At 35.7% G+C, this 20,773-nt stretch overlaps 2 protein-coding genes across 2 annotated transcripts; both read right to left on the minus strand.

Moving 5' to 3' along the window:
* Positions 1-786: 786 nt before the first annotated feature.
* On the minus strand, positions 787-12,158 carry LOC126654768 (conserved oligomeric Golgi complex subunit 1). Its single transcript, XM_050348741.2, has 6 exons — positions 9,789-12,158; positions 7,674-7,868; positions 6,480-6,760; positions 5,126-5,305; positions 3,929-4,106; positions 787-1,814 (listed from the first exon to the last, which is right to left on the minus strand). The coding sequence occupies exons 1-6, from the start codon at positions 11,955-11,957 to the stop codon at positions 1,644-1,646; spliced, it is 3,174 nt and encodes a 1,057-aa protein (XP_050204698.1). The 5' UTR covers positions 11,958-12,158; the 3' UTR covers positions 787-1,643.
* Positions 12,159-13,002: 844 nt separating this feature from the next.
* On the minus strand, positions 13,003-20,054 carry LOC126655885 (type II inositol polyphosphate 5-phosphatase 15-like). Its single transcript, XM_050350231.2, has 11 exons — positions 19,195-20,054; positions 18,849-19,101; positions 17,225-18,032; positions 16,969-17,093; positions 16,521-16,605; positions 15,868-16,033; positions 15,726-15,766; positions 15,360-15,627; positions 14,486-14,609; positions 13,885-14,245; positions 13,003-13,689 (listed from the first exon to the last, which is right to left on the minus strand). The coding sequence occupies exons 1-11, from the start codon at positions 19,925-19,927 to the stop codon at positions 13,330-13,332; spliced, it is 3,324 nt and encodes a 1,107-aa protein (XP_050206188.1). The 5' UTR covers positions 19,928-20,054; the 3' UTR covers positions 13,003-13,329.
* Between the last annotated feature and the right edge of the window lie 719 nt (positions 20,055-20,773).

The following is a 20,773-nucleotide window of genomic DNA, read 5'->3' on the forward strand; positions in this document are numbered from 1 at the left end:
CAACTCAATTATTAATTATTAGTTAAAGAGGCGGGATTAAACCCACAACCTCTTAATACACTTAGAGGTACCTTAACCATCCAAATTAGGATCTCATTGGCTATATAAATCAATTAATCATAACTCAAACCACATGAACACTGAATAATATATTGCTAAAGTCACGGATTCATTTTCCCCGCAAACATTTTTCTCTTTAATAATAAAAAAAGCTTTGAGATTTTTTTAAGTGGATTAGTTTGTGGCCTCTTTAATAGTAAAGGTGCAATTCATTTTTGACAATGATGAACTGTATATCCAACTTTTGTAGTAGAATCATTGTTTCCCATGAAAATTCGCTACGAGTGGGATAAAAAAAAAAGATTTTTTATCATTTTCATGAGTAGGAAAGATGGAAAACAATCGCCAATGACCTCTAGCTCAGTTGGCTAAGAGTGAGGCATCAAGTCCAAGAGGGCGTGGGTTTGAATCCCCTCATGGACAAAAGAAGATGAAGATATTGAAGATATTTGGAGGAAGGTACGAAGCGTCAGAAGCGTCAGAAGCAAGCGGCTGCGGCATCGTCCGCTATGTTTGGCGAGCTCGGAATAGCGATGTATTCAACGTAAACGATGTGGATGGCGTGAATGGCGTTTAAATTTATAAATAGTAGTATATCTATAGTTTGTTTGTAATAGTGTAGTTCTATCTCTGTTAAAAAAAAAAAAAAAACAATCATTTTTTATCCAGAAAGATGAGATGGGACCGGAAAGTATAAGCTCCGCCCCATGAGATTGCATTCCCATATGAAAAAACAAAATCCAAACGTTTCATTTATCTTTGTATTATGGGAAATCAAAATACACATATGGTCTCCACTCTCCATAAATCTAAGCTTGGCACAGGAGTTGAATCAGATCAAATATAACACAATCCAAACCAACTCTTTCTTTCAAGGATATCAGTATATCGCTATTCTATAAATGATTCTTTCAATTTCAACCTAATTCCTTAACAACAACAAAAGAACTTTTACACTTCACTACTGAACCATAAACAGGAAGGCACATAGACTACGGCCACATCCGCTGAGCACAAATTTAACTCTAGACGTTTTCTGCAAATGGAAAGCAAAACCTCTCGAGAGCAAATCCAAATCCATCTTACAAAACCCGCCATTTCGTTCCTTATGCAGCTTCTCTATTAAAAAACTGCCTACAAGTAAAATTATATATAGATATATAAAGATAGATATTCAGATCAAACATCAACCTTCGACCATACAGCAATTTCAAAAGACTCGAAACAGCTTCTCCTTTTTGTAACTTCCGTAGTCAATAGCTCCTCCCTATATACAAGTTTAGATCAAGATTCATACTGATTACTGATCTGCTTCTTATAATACTCAGTTCCCCAGTTGAACGTACGCCATTTTTCTTCATATTTGCACTTCTCTAACAGATAGATCGTCCCCTGCTTTACCTCTGAATCCAACTCCCATTTTATGCACCATATGTATGAACTTTCCACTCGGGACAAAAATGACTTGGAACATTCAGGATCATAACATCCTTTCATCTAGACAATTCTTACTGCTCTTCTTGGAGAAAAAAAGTGCAACTATGTGGGGGAAACAAGAGGACAGAAGATTTCAGCAGAAATCACTAGTCCGATCTGGTAACTGAAAAGGATGAAAGTAGACCTGCAGCTTGAGCAGGTAAAATATCACCAAATGTCGACATTGCAGCTGCTGATCTGTCTTTGAATATGCCTACTTGCCCATCAGTTAGTATAGATCCCAACTTAAAGGTGCTCTCTCCAAATCTGCTGCCGACCTGACAAGTGCAAGCAAATTTTTGTCAACTATGGTTGTCAAAATAAATTATTAATCATCATAACTCAGGTTTACCATCGAAATGAATTAAGCAATATCCTATGTACATATTCGCATAATATGTAAATGCCAAATTCAATCCTCATTTACATGCAGTAATTAACAAAACAATAAATCGCAGAATTCTGACACCTATGTATCAATTGACTCAACAAATATAACTGAACCAATACCAAACAAGATTGTTTCACCTGTTAATTAAACATTTTGTTGTGCGTTTATCTTTCAAATACAATTGCATAAACATTATTGATAGGAATACACACTCAACTGGATGAACAAGATACATAGAAACAGAAACATAGTCCGTAGTACAATTCCAAGTCTCCTAGTAAAAGTTGTGCTGTTCCTAAGAACGATATTTACTAAAGAGAAAGCATAACTGTTCCAATGCCACGATGCCACCAATTCTTTATGGGATCTAACATTCATTGGTTTAATGTATATATCCAAACTAGAATGACATTATCCTCATACTATAAGACCCAAGGAGCTGCCAGTAGCCCATATCAGTAAAATTTGTCCAAGGAGACAACCCCATACCATTGCAAGAGCACAAAACAGCAAAATCCACAAAGCAGGAAAATTTGATGCCTAAACTAGAGCCTACTTTCATGTTACTTCTTACAAAAATGTTTTGGACTTTTGTCACCATTACATAAGACAACCAAATAGACCTCATCCCTTTTAAAGCAGGGAGCCAACCAGAATGATATCATCCTCATATTAGAAGAAGAAAGAGCTGCAAATAACCCATATTGATCCAAATTGAATGAAGACCCCCAAAAAAAAACCTCATCTAGGGGTTCACAGAATCGAACGAACTAAACTGATTATCCAAACCGAATCAACAAATGCTGCTTTCATTTGGTTGATTTGAATTTATAAAAAAAATCAGAATTTCGGTCTGGTTTGGTTGGTAAAAATATCATTTCAATTTTGGTGCGAACTGAACTAAAAAACAGAACCAAATCGAAAAATTGAACAAACCCGGTTGTTTTGGGTTCGGTTTGAAACTTTTAATATTCTTAGAAAAATGGTCCACTTTGCGTTTTTGATGAATAAAATTGGTCCAATTTGGTTTTAAAAAATAAAAAATTTGATTTAATTTGATGCGACTCGGTTTGGTTCAGTTTCAACCGAATGCATAACAACCCTACTCTCAATAGGAGAGTTTTGATGCCTGAATTAGAGCCCAGTTTCATGCTGCATTTTAAAAGAGTACATATTTCTTTAATGTAGTACACCGTTACAGCCTAATTCCACCAAAAAGACGGCCATACAGAACTTTCTACTGCAGTACATTTCTGATTCAGTTACTAAAAATAGTAACAAAGCCTTTTAGATCTAAGGAGTAAGGAGTCATATGTAGCATCCTAGCATTATTTCAGAATATAAGATAATTTTAAAGTGAAAGGAGTGCTTCTCAAAATAAAATAAATAAAAAACTATAGATATATGAATCTACATAATGCTTTTAAGATTTGTTGCATTGCAATCAGTATTAGTAAAAAATCTATAGAGAGACAAAATAAACTTCTTTCTTACATGACTGCTACCAAGTTTACTTTAACTTCAAATAATCCATATCAGAGTGAGTTATTAAGCCAGTGAGAATAACATTTTCTGATACAATGCGAACAGACAAAGACTATCTTAAATAAAGGCTGGATAGCTATTTCTAGATTTTTTTTTTTGAAACTGTTTCTACAAGTTTAAGCTCCCATAAGATAACAACTGATTTTAGTGTCAGGTTTCTCTACGTTTCCACCACGAGAAACATTTTTGAATTACACATTAAACTCACTCTCTCTCTCTCTTCTCTTTCTTACTAGATACATTGGGCAAAGTTTATCTCTGATAAATATTTTCAAGAATCAAAGACAACCCAGCCTATATGTTTTGTAACTAAGCTTTAAGACCACAGGCACTGTTCACAGTTGATATATTAGATTGTCATTGTGTTTGTATAACATCCAATGCCTCTTAAGTAAAGTCTGGAAGAAAATACAAAATAGCATCTTAAATGAAGGACATTGAGGCAGAAAGATATACCTGCATGAAAGACTTTAAAATCGGAGTTGCTACACCAAAACTTGAGTTGTCATCCAAATCAACCTTTTGTGAGAGCTCCCCACTGGTATAGGCTTTCCAGGAACTCCTAGATGAAATATCATCTGAAGCTGCTGGAATTGATGTCTTGGTTGTTCCTCTAGAAGACAATGCTGGGGCACTGGATAATTAGAAGAAATTTGTTTTAAATAATTTGCAAAGGAAAATAGCAGTATCTGAACAATGAACACACTTCTCAGACAGAACCAATATTTTATCTGATGCTTATATCATCAGAAACTGACTCGAAACAAAGTTGAACATATAAAATTAATTAGTCAGAAGTGCTACATACTACCATAATGTGCATTTAGTTGAGAATGAGAAAACAGACCATCTTGAAATACCTCAGTACAAGCTATTAGACAAAAAAAATTATTTAAAAATGCTGCAGTACAAGTAATGGTAGCTTTATGATCTCTCTTCCTTCGATTGGCATATGATGTCTGATGTCTCATATCAGACAATTTATAAGAGGACCCAAAGGCCTCAAATTTTTGTGTATTTTAAAGAAAAAATAGCTACATATTCTTGACTGAGAACTCCCCATAATAAGTTTGACTAAATATTATCATGATGGAAATTCTCATTTAGAAACATAGAGGTTTTTTTTAGTAATATAGGTAAAAACGATAGTTTTCATCAACAATAAAATCAACTAAAACTCATTGCATGACATCGCACGCCATGTAGAAACATTTAGCCTAACAAAAGGGGTAAGTCTATTTGGACACTTGGAACCAAGTTTATTGCCTTAATTACGTCTAATATTGATAAAAGCAGGCGGCACATCTCTTTATTTAACCCCATAAGCTGGGGATATTATCCCAGTTCAGATCAATATTGCCGAACGACAACCATTCTCTGGTAGAGGCAATTTTTTTTATTTACACATGAAAATAGAAGATCTAATAAAATTCAATTTTGTAGTTATAAGATTTCAATCTAAGTTGAAATACTATAGACAGTTGAATATTGTAAAGCTTAAGTTGAACCAAGTCATTGAAGAGTTCAAAAAATGAAAGATAAAGAAAAAGAAATTAGTCAACCAACCTAATTAGTCTTCAATTTATTTCTTAGTGTTAGTCTTTCAATCATCTCCATAGATCAACAACTTGCTAACATAAACAAAGCACTAACCTGATTGGAAGGTATTTGAAACGAGGAACAGTTGAGCATCTCATTATGTTTGACTCTGGATTAGAGGGTAGTTTCTGCACTGTATCTGTGTACATCCTATTCAATTGCATGAAGAACCCAAAGAGGACTGCATGCCGTAGGTATGACTGTCTCTCATTTTCCCAAAGGTATGGCTCGTACCTTCAATGGATAAAACAAATCAGAAATAACATATGCATCCAGCATGCCTCAATGAGTAATTACCAGCTGTTCAAAATATAAATTGTACAAATAAACATACAAAAGAAAGCCTTAAAGATCAAGTATGTAGCAGCATTTGAGAGCAACAGTAGTGAGATAAGATAGCTTGTTGAATTTAAATAAAGATATGAAACTAAAATAAGCATGCAAAATATTCTTTAAAGGAGAAGTGATCTGTTTCGCACAAGTTTCTGCACTATAAGCAGTACAGGGCACAACTTGGTAGAAAATATTGAAGAACTTCGATGCAAATTGATGCAAGGATGAACTGGAGTTTCCACAAATTGATTATTTTGAAAGAAAATATCAAATAACAAAATCACAATAAATTGCTCGAAAAGATAAAAGGCCAATAAAAATTCAAAGGTTAGCACTTGGAATTCCAAGGCATCAGTCCATAGTTTTAATTATAGGTAAAGATTTCTGCAAACAAATTCAAAAAAAATCTGAAAATTTCCAGAAAAAATAAAACCAGCCTCTGTTGAAGAGAGAATGCAGATTGCGAGTACTTGCGCTTGTTGAGTTGCTAACTAATAAACAAATAACATTATAAAAAAAAAAGATTCCACAAATTTTACTATCTACCAGGCACGTAAATGAAAATCTTAATCATTCACATGTAACACTAAACTATCAGAAAATTATTATATAACCAGAGAGTAAATATTAAATTTTCTTGCTGTTGTAAAATCAATTAGATAACCCTGTCGCATAACCAAAGTCATGTAGTTTTGATATATTTCAAAATATTTACAGAGGTCATTAAACTAATTTGATCCGCATCGAAACAGATTATACACATAACAATCTCAAGCAAAGCTTCCCTAAACTAATTCATTGCTACTATAACACTATCCAAATTTGATTAAGTTTAAGTTTCATTTTCCAATTTCTGCAATATCTCACACAGGCCACCAATGTTTCCAAAAGCATAATGCTATGACTCATGAGCAAGAAACAAAGAATCAAAGAACTATTCCGAGCTTTTTCCATCTCAAATCTATTGCATTCAGTTGTATAAGATCATAAATTACATTCTCCTTGCATATACAAAGCTGTGTTGGAGAATTACAAAAAAAAAAAAAAAACAGGACAACAAAAGAAAGAAACTTACGTTAGCCAGTCTATTGGATCCAGCTTTTGTGAAAAACGATTAATTAACCCATCAATACGCTCTCTAAAGACTGACTTTACTTGAGTTTGCTCCTGTTTCTTTCGGAAAGAAATCTTTATAGAAGGACTTCTAGATAAGTCCTCAGTAGTCTTAGAATCACCTCCGGAAAGAACATCTGCAGCAAATTTTAGGTCTAACAGAATTTGCAGAACACCTTTGTCCGACACCTGAGATACATGAGCCTCTCTAGTAGAAATGAAGTCCTCATAAATTTTAATAAGCTGCACGAAACATCAAAGTACAAGATAGATATAAATATTTTTGGATCTTAGGACAATTCTCATCCTAATTCAACTACCTTATAAATGAAATTCTACATAAGAAAATGGGACATTGCAGAAAACAAGAAAAAATTAAATGGATAGTATGCACCTAGGCCTTCATATTAAAGTGAAATTTCGAATAATGTATAATAAAAAAAGAGCAATGACACTTTTTTTCCCTTTTTAAATTCACAATTGCACTGCTTTGAGAACATAAAATTGCTTCAATTTTGTTAGAAGACAGATGTATCAAATTGATGTGATATGCACATTATAGCTGCCATTTCAAGCATCTTTAATGTCAATGATTTAAGTGTTCTCTTTTTAATACTAAATGGTTAAAAAATATATTTATTAGACACTTGGTGAATTTGTCTTAATTTCACTGCTTAGTCACTTTTAAGGCTAATGGCTTTTTAAACTGGGTATATTCTCAATATAATTTTGATTCTCTCATGAGGATTTTAATATAGGTTCATCTTGTTTATAATTTAGCGGTGATAGACAGAATCAAAAGCATCAGCTTAATAGCTTATAAAATTCATATTCTAGCATGCTCTGACTATCTTAAAGAAGCAAAACTAGATGGGCTCATCTGTTCTCCTATAGCTCTAATAATGTCCTCCTGATCTAAGAAGATGGATATGAAACCTCTCTTGCTTCTACACCAGGATGACTAAGTAAACATAAGGAGAAAAATGGAACCGTAAAAGACCACAACACTGGAGAAGGACCAATGTGTTGAAAATGATTTACAGCAATACAATTAGAGAAAACAAATGTTCAAACATTCATAGCTTAAATTAAAATCCATAAAACAAATTAAAATCCATAAAATAGGTAAAATCAGATGTCCAGTCAAGCTACATACCTTTTCGAGTAGTCTTACGGCAAATTTTTGCAGAATGGATTTGTCAAGTACATGACCTCCAATTCTATGAATCTCTTCGCATGCTCGAAATAAAAATGAAATGATGTACATAGAAGGCATGGATGGGAGTGAAATTCTCATTTCAGATTGGTTCTCCTCATTTTCTTCTTGCTTAACTATTGTTTCGTCCCAACCCTGCCGAATATTCATAAGATGAGAAAGGTTGCGGTACGTGAAAACCAAGCACAAACCAGTAAAAAGAAAAGAAAATAAAGCATCAAGTCCTGCTGTTATTTAATTTACAGTTAAGTAGATGGTTATTCATAAGATGTACATATGATAAGTACAACATTTTAACATATCTCGCTGGCTGCTGCAAAATGGACATCCATCGTCCATGTAGTCAATCGGTGCACTAAGCTAAGACATGGTTGGAATTCCAAGCCACTTGGCCATGGTCTTACACAAAGAACATTGTTGTATTAGACATTATGTGTGCGGCTGTCCATCGTCCGTGTACTTGATCAGTACACTAAGCTAGGACATGATAAAAAAATTATGCCAGTTTCCAAGCCACTTGGCCATGGTCTTTACAAAAAGTACATTGTGTGTCAGGGTGTGCCTATGCACATTTATTATCAAAAATAAAATCACTTGTAAGAATAAGTAATGATTTAAGTTCTTAAGGTGTGTGTTGCACTTAACAATATATGAGAGGAAATCATTCAAGCAGCACTTGAAAGATAAAATAGTTTCATAACTATCATACATCAACTATGTAACATAACAATAATGTATTAGAAATAATGAAAAAAAAAAAAAACTATAGTTAGAGCCTCGCATAACAGTTTATTTTGTCGTAAACAGCCAGAACAAGCATTTTGCTACAGAACTCAAATTTAGGCGATTCAAAGTTCTCTTTAAAGCTAATTCGAATATATTAAACTTTCTATAAGAGACTAAACCCTAAATATGTCATTAAGAAGATCAAAATTGTCCCTAAATTAATTCATCTGCAAATGGAAGATTTTAAAATAGAATCCTGTAATTATTGCATTAGTGACTTAGTCCCCTATTCTATAAAAAGAAATGTGCAGAAGAAAACAGAGAATCCTTTGGGTGTTGTAACTTCATAACATAAGAAGGATCTGTTCTTTCTTTTTAGCAAGAAGATTGCGGGAACAACAAAGGAAGTGAGAAATTGTTACCTTTAGAGGCAAACAAAGATCAAAACATGAGAAACATCATGAGAATGAGTTTTATTATCTATGTTTTAATTTTTTTTTTTTATTGTTTCTTTCTCTATCATGAACTAAATTCATTAGGATCCAGATACAATAAATCCTATAATTCCATGTTTTTGATGTTTTTCAATATTTATTGAATGTTTGTTCTTCTTGCAATGTTTTCCGGCACTTAATTTGATGCTTATTTCGTATGTAATAAAAGAATATATGTAGGATTGATCATTAATAAATAATAAGAATTGCATAAAAGTCTAAAGAGTAAAGATAGACTTATTCATTTCTATCAGTTTTAGTTAAGGAATCTAGAATTATTAATGTTGCCTTGGGTATCTCATGATCTAGAAAGAGATTACAGGTTATAGATTCTAGGTTGGATTAAAGATAGTGATCACTTCAATTCATGCGGGTACTAGGGGATTCGGTATCTATATCTTATCTTTAGAATTGATAGTTACGTTATTCCTGCGATCTTCGTGTGAATCGCTATTAATTATTTTTATTTGATTGTTATTTAATTCTTATTCCTAATTTGTTATGAACTTTTTTGACTAAAGTGAATTAAAAGAATAATTGAAAATTTGTTCTTGTGGGTTCGACCTTGGAATACTCCATATATTTATTACTAAAATTGAATATGTGCATTTGCAAATTTATCATATCAAACACATTTTTATCATTTTAAAGTTCTGGTAGATTCCTTCACATTGACAAACCTGAAAAAGATTGACTCACAAAAAGTGAAAAGAGTGGAGAAGAAAGTAGCATGTGTATCTAACTTTGTTAAGACAATATATAACATTGCGTGTGTTAGACATGAAAAAATTGAAAAGAAAATAAAAGCTAAGTTGTCCAGTAAAAGTTCACATACCCGTAAGGGCGTTGTTGCTGACAATCCATCATCTTTACCAAGATCCCGAGAAAGAATGGCTGAAAGCTCATCAGATAACCAGGATACCCATAAGTAGTGAGCTCTGATGCAAAGATCCCTCGTGGTTCTGGTTAAGCCTTCAAGTTTCGAGCTTGCTTTCTCAGCTGCACCCAGCAAAGCAGCAGCAGCAGATGAAGTCTGAAGTCTAAAACCAGTGGGTGTTGACCTTCCGGAACTATCACCAGTAGGAGAATCGGTGGGAACTCTAGATTGTCTCAACATAGATGGTAACTTGTCAATTGCCGCAGCAGTAGTACTTTTTGCCCAAAACTGTGCAGAACCAAGTATGATTGAAATGTGTTTTGTGTGGCTCTGTAATGCAAACAAGAGCCTCCCAATGAAAAGAGATCTCTCAACGACTATAGCAGGCGACACGGATGAATTTTCCTTTCCGGGAATTTCCATGGTGGCATATAACTTATCAACCTCTGCCTTGAGATCTGCCAATATGGCTGACACACTATCATAACAGTTATCCTGTAAGAACGGCCCTAAATCTTTTAGCCTGAGCACTGCCTTAGGAGATTCTAAGAAACTGACAAAGTCTTCAAGTATATTTTGACAACGGCTGTCCACGACATCTCTGATCTGACTAACTTCAGGACCAAAATATGCATTGAGACAGCTCTGGAAATCATTTTCTTCTGAGGATGCCTTATAGCCAAGCAGCAAATTAGACTTGTTAGAATTGGGTTCTATAAACCACACCCCACCACCAGTGGAAGGTCTATTCAAGTAAACATGGAAGTCAATATGATGGCCAGTGGTATCTCGAATGGCAGATATGGAATCCTGAACATTAATATCTGCAGCCAAATCCCTAAATGCAGAGCTGATAATGGCTTTCATCCTCTGAAGAAAAGCAGCTTCAAATATCTCATCCCAGAGGTCAGAGTCATCTTGTAGGACAAGCTCTCGGATCCTGCTCCAAGGCAACTCAACCTCAGAGCCAAAAACTCTCTTGAGCCAATCCAAGCTCCCCTGCAAGACTTGCTTACTATCCATAGTCTCGCGAATGGATTTTTCCGCCAATGCAAGCTCTCGACCAGTAGCAAGAGAATCAATCAAGCAGTGACCGTGAACGCTACTGACAGCCAGCGCACCACAGTCTCTCAGCCAAGACATACACGTCGTGGCAATGAAGTGTTTATCGAGTGTAACCATAGAGGACTCAAGTTTTTCCCTAAACAAATTCCACATACTGACCTCACCCTCAGGATTAGGAATTCCGCCAAACAATTGAGAGGCGGGAGGGAACGAGAGAATAACATTATAAAACAGAGGCATATCATTCAACACTTGCAAAAACAACTGCCCTACATGGCTTACACAGACCTGAATAATGTTAACAACTTGACAAAGCACAGAAACAACACTGGAACTCACAAAACTAGACGACGACAATTTCTGGAGAATCCACGACTTAGTAGAATCAAGAAACAAAGAAAGAACCTGAACAGGGAGTAAATCATCAATGAGCGCGACGGCAGCCAAACCGTCCGCATAGGCGGCAACAGGGAGGGCAGGATCCAATAGCCGGTCGCGACTCCGCTGCGAAATCTGAGATTTAAAAGAGTCGACGATCTGCCACTGATGCTGCAACAGAGGAAAATTAGACAATATATTCGGGTCAGAAGTATCAGTAAGAATGGAGTGAACATGCTTGGCCCGGATGTATCGGGCAGCAGCTTCGAGAAACATGGACTCGTCGAGGCACCCCCAGATATTCTCGGGAGTATCAACCAAGTACTTGACCCGACACGCGATGCCGTAGATTCTTCCACGTAGAGCGGTCGGGTTAGGGTTAGGGTTTGGGGAGGAGGTGGATAATTTGGTGGAGGAAGAGAGGGAGGCAATGTGAGAGTGGATCGAAGAGATGTTAGAGGAAATGGAGTGGCAGGATGACTTCATGAGGACGATTGAGTCGGCGGAGTCGATTAGGTCTCGGTAGCGGTTTCCGACTAACTGGCGGAGCTCCTCCTTCTTCTCGTCGATCTGTTTTCTTGTTCTCTCTTCTACTTTTCTGATCTCGGATATTCCTTTTGTTCTGAATAGTGTCTCCGCCTCTCCTCCTCCGCCTGATGGCGGTGCCGATGAGGATATTCTCATTTTTCTTGTTCAATTTTGATTTTCAATTAAATAAAATTGAATCTATTGTCTCTCCCAGTCTCTCAAATGCATTGTTCATACAGTTTCCGATTCACAGAGAGTATACACAGAAATTAGCTTCAGACTTCAGATCTTGTGCAAATTTTTTATCAGACAGCTTCTTTTCATTCTACTGCACATCTTCTTTCTCAAGTCTTACCAGATTTTTTGAGTTGATTTGATTTGAATTAAAATAGTGAACTGTTTAAGTTTTCAAAATGTTAAAAATGGCCCTAATGTTTAGATCATGGCTCGTATAGGACCTTAGTGATTTTGCAAATTGCATATTTGGTCCATAGACTATCACACTTTTTTGAATTGAATTTCTTCACTATAATTTATACACATTGAGTTATTATAATTTTATTTATTGAGTTCTTATAATTTTATTTTGTAGACATTGTATATGTTGGTCACAAAAAGTATTAACAATATCAAATCAAGCCGCAAAAGCAAAAAATTAATTGAAAAACTACTTTCAATAAAAAATAAAAAGTTATCATCCAATGATTTTTCGTCTTCTTTTTCGATCCACAACTTCTATATTTTCTTCTTTAGCCATAATGTCACGATCTGAATTTTCACATGAAAATTGGCGTTAAAGAACAAGTCGAAAAAAATTAAGATTGACTCAAATGAAATTGGACTGAACTCGAATATCAATAGAAAAAGATTTGTGATAGTCGTAAGCGTAAATGAGTTTATTATATTCATAAAACAATAATCAGCTTTTCATTTTATCAACCTTCTTGTACCTTTTTAATACATATGTATATCAAATTAATTGATTAAAATATATACTATTTTATAGTAAAAAAAATTAAAATGCATCAAATGTGATAAAATTTTAATGATATTGTTGTTTTATTGAGCTCAAATCAAAGCATGAAAATTCAAAATTAGATAAATAAAGGATTTGAAGAACATATATATAGTACAAGGAAATCTTGAACCAAAGTGGTATAATATAGGGGTTTCCAGATGAGTTTAGCCTTAAATAATCACATAATACAAAACCAGAATCTGATTTATTTATGGGTCAATTTGAGGAGCAAAATAGGAATAACCAGTAAATGAGAAACAAATGATTTCTTAAACAAACTCCTAAAAAAATATACTACTTATAAAAGAATGATGCTTTGTGCAACTCCTTTCACTGTACACTCGCAAAGTTTCCCCCAGAACAAGCTGCTCAGGTGCAAAATTGCAGGCACTAGATTTACATCAATATGGCTACTTTATATACATCAACAAGTTTGTACCAGAGGACTTTTTTCAGTTCAATCCAGCAGATATTTTCAATCAGATACTTCAACCTGACAACCACTGCAAATCAAGGACCATGCAATTTACGGAGGTGGTCAACTACGTCGTAGGAACTGCTGAGTAGTTGATGATCAGACCGAGGGAGCAGATTCCCTTGGACTTGTCCAGGGCTATTTGACTTTGGGTCCACCCTACCTGTTCGTGCTGAACCGCTGTGGCGCACACGGACGCGATGGTCTTTCCAGTCCACTGTATTGTTTGCACCATGCACTTTAATCACCAATATAGCTTCCTCGTCTCTCGAATCCTCAGACCAAGAATTTCGACAGAGGCCGTCGAGAAACTCTTCCCGGGTAGGAAAATCATCAATATGAACAGACACCTCTGCAGTATTATCTGGTTTTATTACACCAGTTGCTGGAGTGACCTGGTTCAAGTGCCACATTTTTCAATTTATCATCCAAAATGCAATATTTCTATAATTGTTTTGTCTAACAAATCCAAGAAACATTATGAAAAATCAAGTTAACGTCTTTTGCAGGAAAATTCCAGAACAAACATGAGATTTTTGCTTGTATTCACATAAACTTCAAAACCAAATGTGCCAAGTAGGGGAATCTACCTTAAGCCACCGAGGAAAGCCGAAGGAACCTCTTGCATGATGATCTGATGCTTGTCCATCTTCATCAATGGTAAACTGATCTTCACATATAATTTCAAATAGAGCATCCCTTTTTTCACATTTATTTGCGATACGCAAAATGGCCGTATCCTGGTGTTGAAGGATTATATTGTTTGTGCTCACAACAGTCTCTGGAATCTTGCACTGTTCTTCAAGAATGCATCTAATTTCATCATTTGATTTGATAATGTCGCCAAACTCTTGTCTCCTCACCGACTCATCAACTCGTGCTATATCAACACTAAATGTACAACGTACAGGCTTGTGATCACTATCAGTGACATCCATGCAAGCATCATACCTACTCAAGGAACAGACAGTTAAAAGCTCGCTGAAGTATACATGTATGCATATGAGAACATGCACGCACACACAAACACTTAATAGAACATGCTCCATGATGATAAATCAACCAACAATGTACAAAGATGGCCTTCACAAATGAATAGGAGCAGTAGATTGATGACTGCAAGCAACATATATCTTTTGCAGGAATCATTTGAACTCGAAGCCAGAGAAAACAAACTTGCCAAAAACTTACTGCGATATGAGAGAGACAACGGGACAGTCTAAACTGCATTCAGACACTCTAGCTGATCGGCTATCACGGTAAAGTATTCTGTCACACCAGGCAGGAACGCGCTTTTTTTCACCCGAATCATATCCTGCAGAAAAATACTCTCATATATTATATGATATGCTTGAAAACTGCCAGGTTCCACCCTCTACTCATGGGAAACCCGAAGCACCGTCCCCTACTATCATATATCAACAATTCATTGTAATTGGAGTTCTGCAAACTTCTCATGTTGCCAATTGCATAGAACCTCAGCAGAAGCCAGAAGGTACTGGAATGCCTATCACATGAAAGAAATTTGACTTCTTTAACTTTTTTAATAAAAGCACATTCTGTGAGTAGGATAGCAAAATGTACCCTGCCCAGTCAAATAGGGTAATATTCGAGTTGACTGGGTAAGGGCCACCCATTAGAGCAGCAAGCTACTCACATGGGGTGAGAAGAAATACCGACCGAACAAATGACTTTCGGTCGGTTTGGTTCAGTTATAAGTTTGGGTTAGGTTGGTACAAGTCTAAAGTACTAGTCTAGACAAATGCAACTTTTTCTTTATTCCTATTTTATTATGCCTTCTATTTTTTTGTTGTTGTTTTTTACTTATGGTATATGAAACAACATATTTTGGGATTTGAATGGTTATTTCGACTTTTTTTCTTGATTAATTTTGAATTTCATTTATTTTATAAATCAGATGAATCATGTCATTCAACGATTCATAATATTTTCCTATAGACAGTATACACACTGATCTAAGTCATTTATCATGAAGAACCTGACAAAAAAATACGAGCTTATCCAACGCACCCAACAAGTTGAACACAATCAGTTAAGGAGATACCTGCTAAACCAGGCTGGTGTTTGTCAAACTTGTACGTGGGGGGAAATCTAATAATTGCTTCCCGCATGCCTTGGAAGACATCCCCAGCTTCCATTTCCGCGCGAAGCTGATCCTTTTCTCTAAGCCACTCATAGCTTCTTTGAGAAATAAAGTCCCTTGCTTCATCATAAGATATACCGTCAAGCCGGTAATTAAAGTCCCCAAGGAATATGACCATGTCAGCCTCAGATAACTCAGGCATTCCCTCTGCACAGTTGGCACCCACAACCTATACAAGCATCAAAACATTATCATGGTAAGCAAACATGAAACGATTCTATATCAGAGATTCAAGATCATGATAGCTTCTGTTATAGAAGTACACACATTTGTAGAACGAAGAAGTTGAACTGCTGACGAAGAATCAGCTGCAATACAAAGAAGCAATGCAAGCGAAATCAACAAACAAGCCATAATAAATACATTAAGCAAGCAAGCGAGTAAGATTGGAACAGGTATGGCACTATACCAGGTGCAGCATTGAAGAAAAGAGAAGGTCGACCAAAAGTCATTGTTCGATACACATGATCAAAGTCTGCATTACGACGATTGACTGCCTCCGAATGTGCCGCAAAGTGACAATTAACGAAGGTCATTGTCCGATTATATACTCTAATCTTCAAACCAACAGCTCCCTGTACAGGTAGAATCCCGCCGTACCAATTATAAGAATAACACATTGGAAAAAGAGTACACAGAAATCTGAAAATCATTTCGAACTGAGAAGACTTTGTGTAATCTTTGTAACCAAAACTAAAGCTCTGGAATTGGTTTACACATGATAACCTAAAGCGAACATACACATAAAAATTTGCCAACTTTACACATTTAGTCACGTTTTTAAAAACTTGTCATAAAATTGCACTAACTTTCATTTTTTCCCTAAGTCCATATATTCATAATTTGCTGAGGTGGCAGCCGAAAAATGACCTCCACCTCAATAAATTACACCAATGAATGAGAGTCACTTCAGCACCGTGTATGGTGTATTTTTATAACAAGATTTAAAAGGTGCGATTAAATTGAGAAAACGTGTAAAGTTAGTGAATATTTGAGATATTAACCCTTTCTTAAACAACCTAATAGATAAATTAAAAGAGAAAATATTGAGATCAAGCACACCTTATTACCAATTGCATGCCCAAATCCACAAGGAACTGCAGCAGCGTCAACATCCCCAACATGAGCTTTAAGATTATTTCTGACCCTGAAAACAGTCATTCAGCCATCAGGAACCAAACTTCAATCTGCAATGAAAATGATTTAACTTCCATTCATATTTCAGTAAGCTGGTGAAAGAGATTTTTCTGACATAGACCAAACAAGGAAGTCCTATTGCAAAATTCTAAAAGAATTTGGGAATACTGACCTTATCAAAACACAAATTAAAGTAGATCATATTACATGTTGTTTAAAACTGAATTTAAGTGACCATTACAAATCAACTATTTGAAAAGCACTTCTCAAAAGAGTAGAAAAGACAAACCAACAAACTCAATTTCATTTTAGTCAGCCATTCAAATTTTTTTAATTAATAAAAAATTGGTATCTTCTTCTTACAGATACTAACCATACAGAAATAAGTAAGCCTGCTAATTGTCGGGAACCAACTCGTACAAAGCTTGAACCTTCATCCAAAATTTTGCCTGTCATTTCCAGCCACCACTGCCCAAGAGAACTCCCCTCAAGTCCAACCTGAATGTATGGAAGGAAAAAAAAACGCATGAACAGAATACAACAACAAAAAATACAGTCAGGATAAGCATGTAAATTTTAATAAAAAGTAATCAAACTTCACAAGAAATTTGACAATAAAATTCCCTTACAGTTTCTTTGGCTGCAGACATTGCTAGAGCACCAGCACTCATTTCAACTTCTTGCAAGCCAACAACAACAATGCCAACATCTCCAGCTACACAGCCTAGCCAGGATATAAGTGAATCACGAGATGCTTTTCCTTGAGCTACATTCCACGTACCAGCTAGTATCTTCAAGTTCTCAATATTTGTATACAAGAATTTATTTTCAGCCAATTCTGAACGCAAAATGTTGTCAATTGGTCCCGGAGACATGACACTCCATCCACGTATACCACCATGATTAGCCAAGGTGAAAACATACCCCGCCCCAACAGCCATTTTAATCACAGGGCTGCTGTGAGCCAGCCACTCACCCAGTAAGTTACCTTCAAGGTCCAATACCTGGATGGTTCCACTTGCATACCCTACCCATATCCGTATTCCAAATGTGGAAAAGCTTTGAACAGCATAAGAATGATAATGGAAATCTTGCAAACGGTTGCCATTTCCATCCCACTGTACAAGTAATCCATTTGCACAACCTGTCCAGATCATTCCATCCATTGTTATAACTAATGCCTCAGTTCTCCTATAATCATCTCCAAAACTACCTTTTGTAGTAACCCTGCGAACAGCACCAGCTGCTCCCATTATAGCATTGCGTGAACGCTGAAAGAAACCAAAAGAACTTCGAATCTTTTCTTTCTTTAAACCAGCTACAGTTTTCATCTTAATATCATCTTCAAAGGTAATATCTTGCCCTGATAAAGGGTCCATTTTATCAATCTGACCATCTATATTGAATATTTTCAGCAACTCCCGTGTATGGGCATCCCTGCAAAATAGCATAACTCAGTAGTCCTTTTGTTTCTTGTAACCAGAGAGACTTCATCAGGGGTACCAAAAGCATACCATTCAAGTACAAAAACAAAGTCACACGAGATTGGAAATCTATAAAAACTAATCCAGTATGATTATATATAGATATAGGACATTCTCCAAGCCAGTTTAAATTCCAACTACTCACCAAAAAAGAGAAACAAATTTGTCCTCATTTTTTTACTTGTTTCCCTCTTATTAAACTAGCTAAAACAAGAATTGACTTAAAGAATCATCAATAAAAAAGCTTCCCTCATAATGCAATAAATTAAACAATGTATCACAATATTCACAATACAAGTGCTTCTGTTGCATTTCGGCACAGGCAGCATCTAACTACGAATTCTTAATCATTTTTCGTGTGAAGTATATTGTTCTAATAGTTAGACATCATTTCGGAGTTACTTAGTATCATAAAAATAAGTACTCCCTCCGTCCTAATAGAGTTGTCCACTTTGAGAAATTTTTTGTCCCAAAACTCTTGTCCACTTTCATTGAAAGTAACAATTTTTACACTCAAATTTCCTATATTATCCCTATTTAAAATCCACTAATGAGTAAATTGAAAGTAAATTGCAAGTGAACCCTATATTAAATAAGGGTATGACAAGAAAAGTAAGGACAAATTTATAAAACCCATACACAATGATTGTTTTTCTTAAACTGTGTGATAAAGGTAAAGTGGACAACTTTATTGGGACGGAGGGAGTATAACAAAATTCTAACAAAACAAAAGCTATACGGGTATATATTTATGGGAAGAGATGCATACCACAATGCAAATGAAAGATAAGAAACACTCCAGACATTGGCTCCAGAATGATCAGAAAGCAAGTATCGAATATCAGAATTAAGCGCATTGCAAAATCCAGCGAGAGAGAGTTGCGTCTTAGGGTCGATAAAGGACCTCTCGAGCGATAAGGAAGCAATGTGGCGTTGCTGCTTGGTAAGCGAAAACGATTTATGAATAGCTTCCCAAGGCCATATCCTGAGAGCACCAGCTTCAGAACCAGACCATAAATCCCCTGAACCACGAAAAAATATTTCTCCACATAATTAATTAATAAATTACATCAAATAAAGTATAATTTAACGGATTAAATGCAGACAAGCTATACCGTAAGAAGTTAGGACCATGGATAGAACAGGGCCGCGGTGAGCAATCCAAGACAGAACTTCCTTGAAACAATTGGAGTTGGAATTTGAATCATTCATCTTCCAACACCTAATCTTCCCATCCTTATGCCCGCTCCAAACCACTCCGGTAGCGTCATCCCCAAGCAGACAGAGAACCCCAGATCCCACCGCAGCGGACTGAGTATAGCCATAGGGTGCAGTGTCGTGTATCCCACGGTAGATATCAGAGAATTTCCAGACGAGAAGTGAGCCGTCTTCGCTGCCGGAACACAATTGAAAGGGATTGGTAGTAATAGTTCTGAGAAAACAACCGGTTTGGGATTCTCGCAAGGGGTGAGGTCGTACCTCGAGGCTCGGAGGCCGGCCTGGGTGGAGCGCTTTCCGAAGAGGAACTCTGAAAATTCCAGAACCTCCGCCTTTTCCTATAAACTCTGGTAAACCTCCGCCGTCTCCGCCGCTGTCATTAGCTGTGGAAACAGTAGTAGGAGAAGGAGAACTAGTATTAAATTCAGTGCTGTTATAGTAATTATTATGAGAGTAGTTTAAATTTGGAATAATGTTGTTGTTGTCGGAAGTAGTAATAATAGTAGAAGATGATGACTTGGGCATGTCGGATTGTTCGTCGTCATCGGAGAATGATAAGAAGCGGCGGTCGGAGATTTGTTTAGCATTAGGAGGTTCATTTTCTTCGTTAAAATTAATTAACGGATCCATTTCTATTTGGGTATTGCTCTTTTAAATATCAGACATTGCATGTATTATGCAGAGCATATACATATATGTTAGATTGATACAGAGAAACACATCAATCAGATGACACTATGCCTTGTTTTTGGAGAAATTGTTAGGTGAACCAAGTTCACCACATAGGATTATGAACTATTTATTTAATACGTGACATGTGACGTGATTATTTACATGAACCAATTAATAAAAGACAGAATTATTAATAATTATTTAATGTGTTTTATTTAGAATAAATATGTTTTTCATTAATTGGTTCATATAAATATCACGCCATGTGTCACATATTAAATAAATGGTTTATAATCTTACGTGACAGATTTGGTTAGTTAGTGGTCACACTACAGTATCCCGTTTCGGAAAATTTTTGGACACATAATATTCCGGACATAAAAATTTATTTCTTAAAATAACATTTTTTGAGATATCTATTGAAGAAAAATTGTGTGTGAACCTGTTTTTTGTACCAAAAGTTAAAATTTCATTAAATGAAATGTATAAATTACAGTAAACAACTCTCTACAATTTTGAGTAAGTCATTCCATAGAGAATGATGACTGCATAGGCAGTCATCGATAAAGCTTTTTAGCCAATAAATAGATCACCCAAATACATTTATTGTTCATAAATTAATCCAATTTCCGTAAATTGGGAAATTAGACTATCTTGTAAAACTACTTATGTATTTATATAGTTAGCATATGAGAAATTAACAGCACTTATCAGAAGCTGATAAACTCTTTCAAATATAGATCACTATATCGAGCGAGTAGTAGCATCTCATTTGTCGGTGTCTGAAGAGCCAATGCATATATT

The sequence above is a fragment of the Mercurialis annua genome, linkage group LG7, assembly GCF_937616625.2.
Source record: "Mercurialis annua linkage group LG7, ddMerAnnu1.2, whole genome shotgun sequence".
NCBI lineage: Eukaryota > Viridiplantae > Streptophyta > Magnoliopsida > Malpighiales > Euphorbiaceae > Mercurialis > Mercurialis annua.

What these genes read in the sequence shown, in the direction of transcription:
- LOC126654768 (XM_050348741.2), bottom strand. Translation starts at nt 11,957, where the DNA reads ATGAGAATATCCTCATCGGCACCGCCATCAGGCGGAGGAGGAGAGGCG. An exon ending in CAGCAACAACGCCCTTACGG is followed by an intron (nt 7,869 to 9,788) that starts GTATGTGAACTT and finishes AATATTCGGCAG; the next exon opens with GGTTGGGACGAAACAATAGT. An exon ending in CCGTAAGACTACTCGAAAAG is followed by an intron (nt 6,761 to 7,673) that starts GTATGTAGCTTG and finishes TGTTTCGTGCAG; the next exon opens with CTTATTAAAATTTATGAGGA.
- LOC126655885 (XM_050350231.2), bottom strand. Translation starts at nt 19,927, where the DNA reads ATGGATCCGTTAATTAATTTTAACGAAGAAAATGAACCTCCTAATGCT. An exon ending in TATCTTTCATTTGCATTGTG is followed by an intron (nt 18,033 to 18,848) that starts GTATGCATCTCT and finishes GCTATTTTGCAG; the next exon opens with GGATGCCCATACACGGGAGT. An exon ending in GGCATGCAATTGGTAATAAG is followed by an intron (nt 16,034 to 16,520) that starts GTGTGCTTGATC and finishes CTACCTGTACAG; the next exon opens with GGAGCTGTTGGTTTGAAGAT.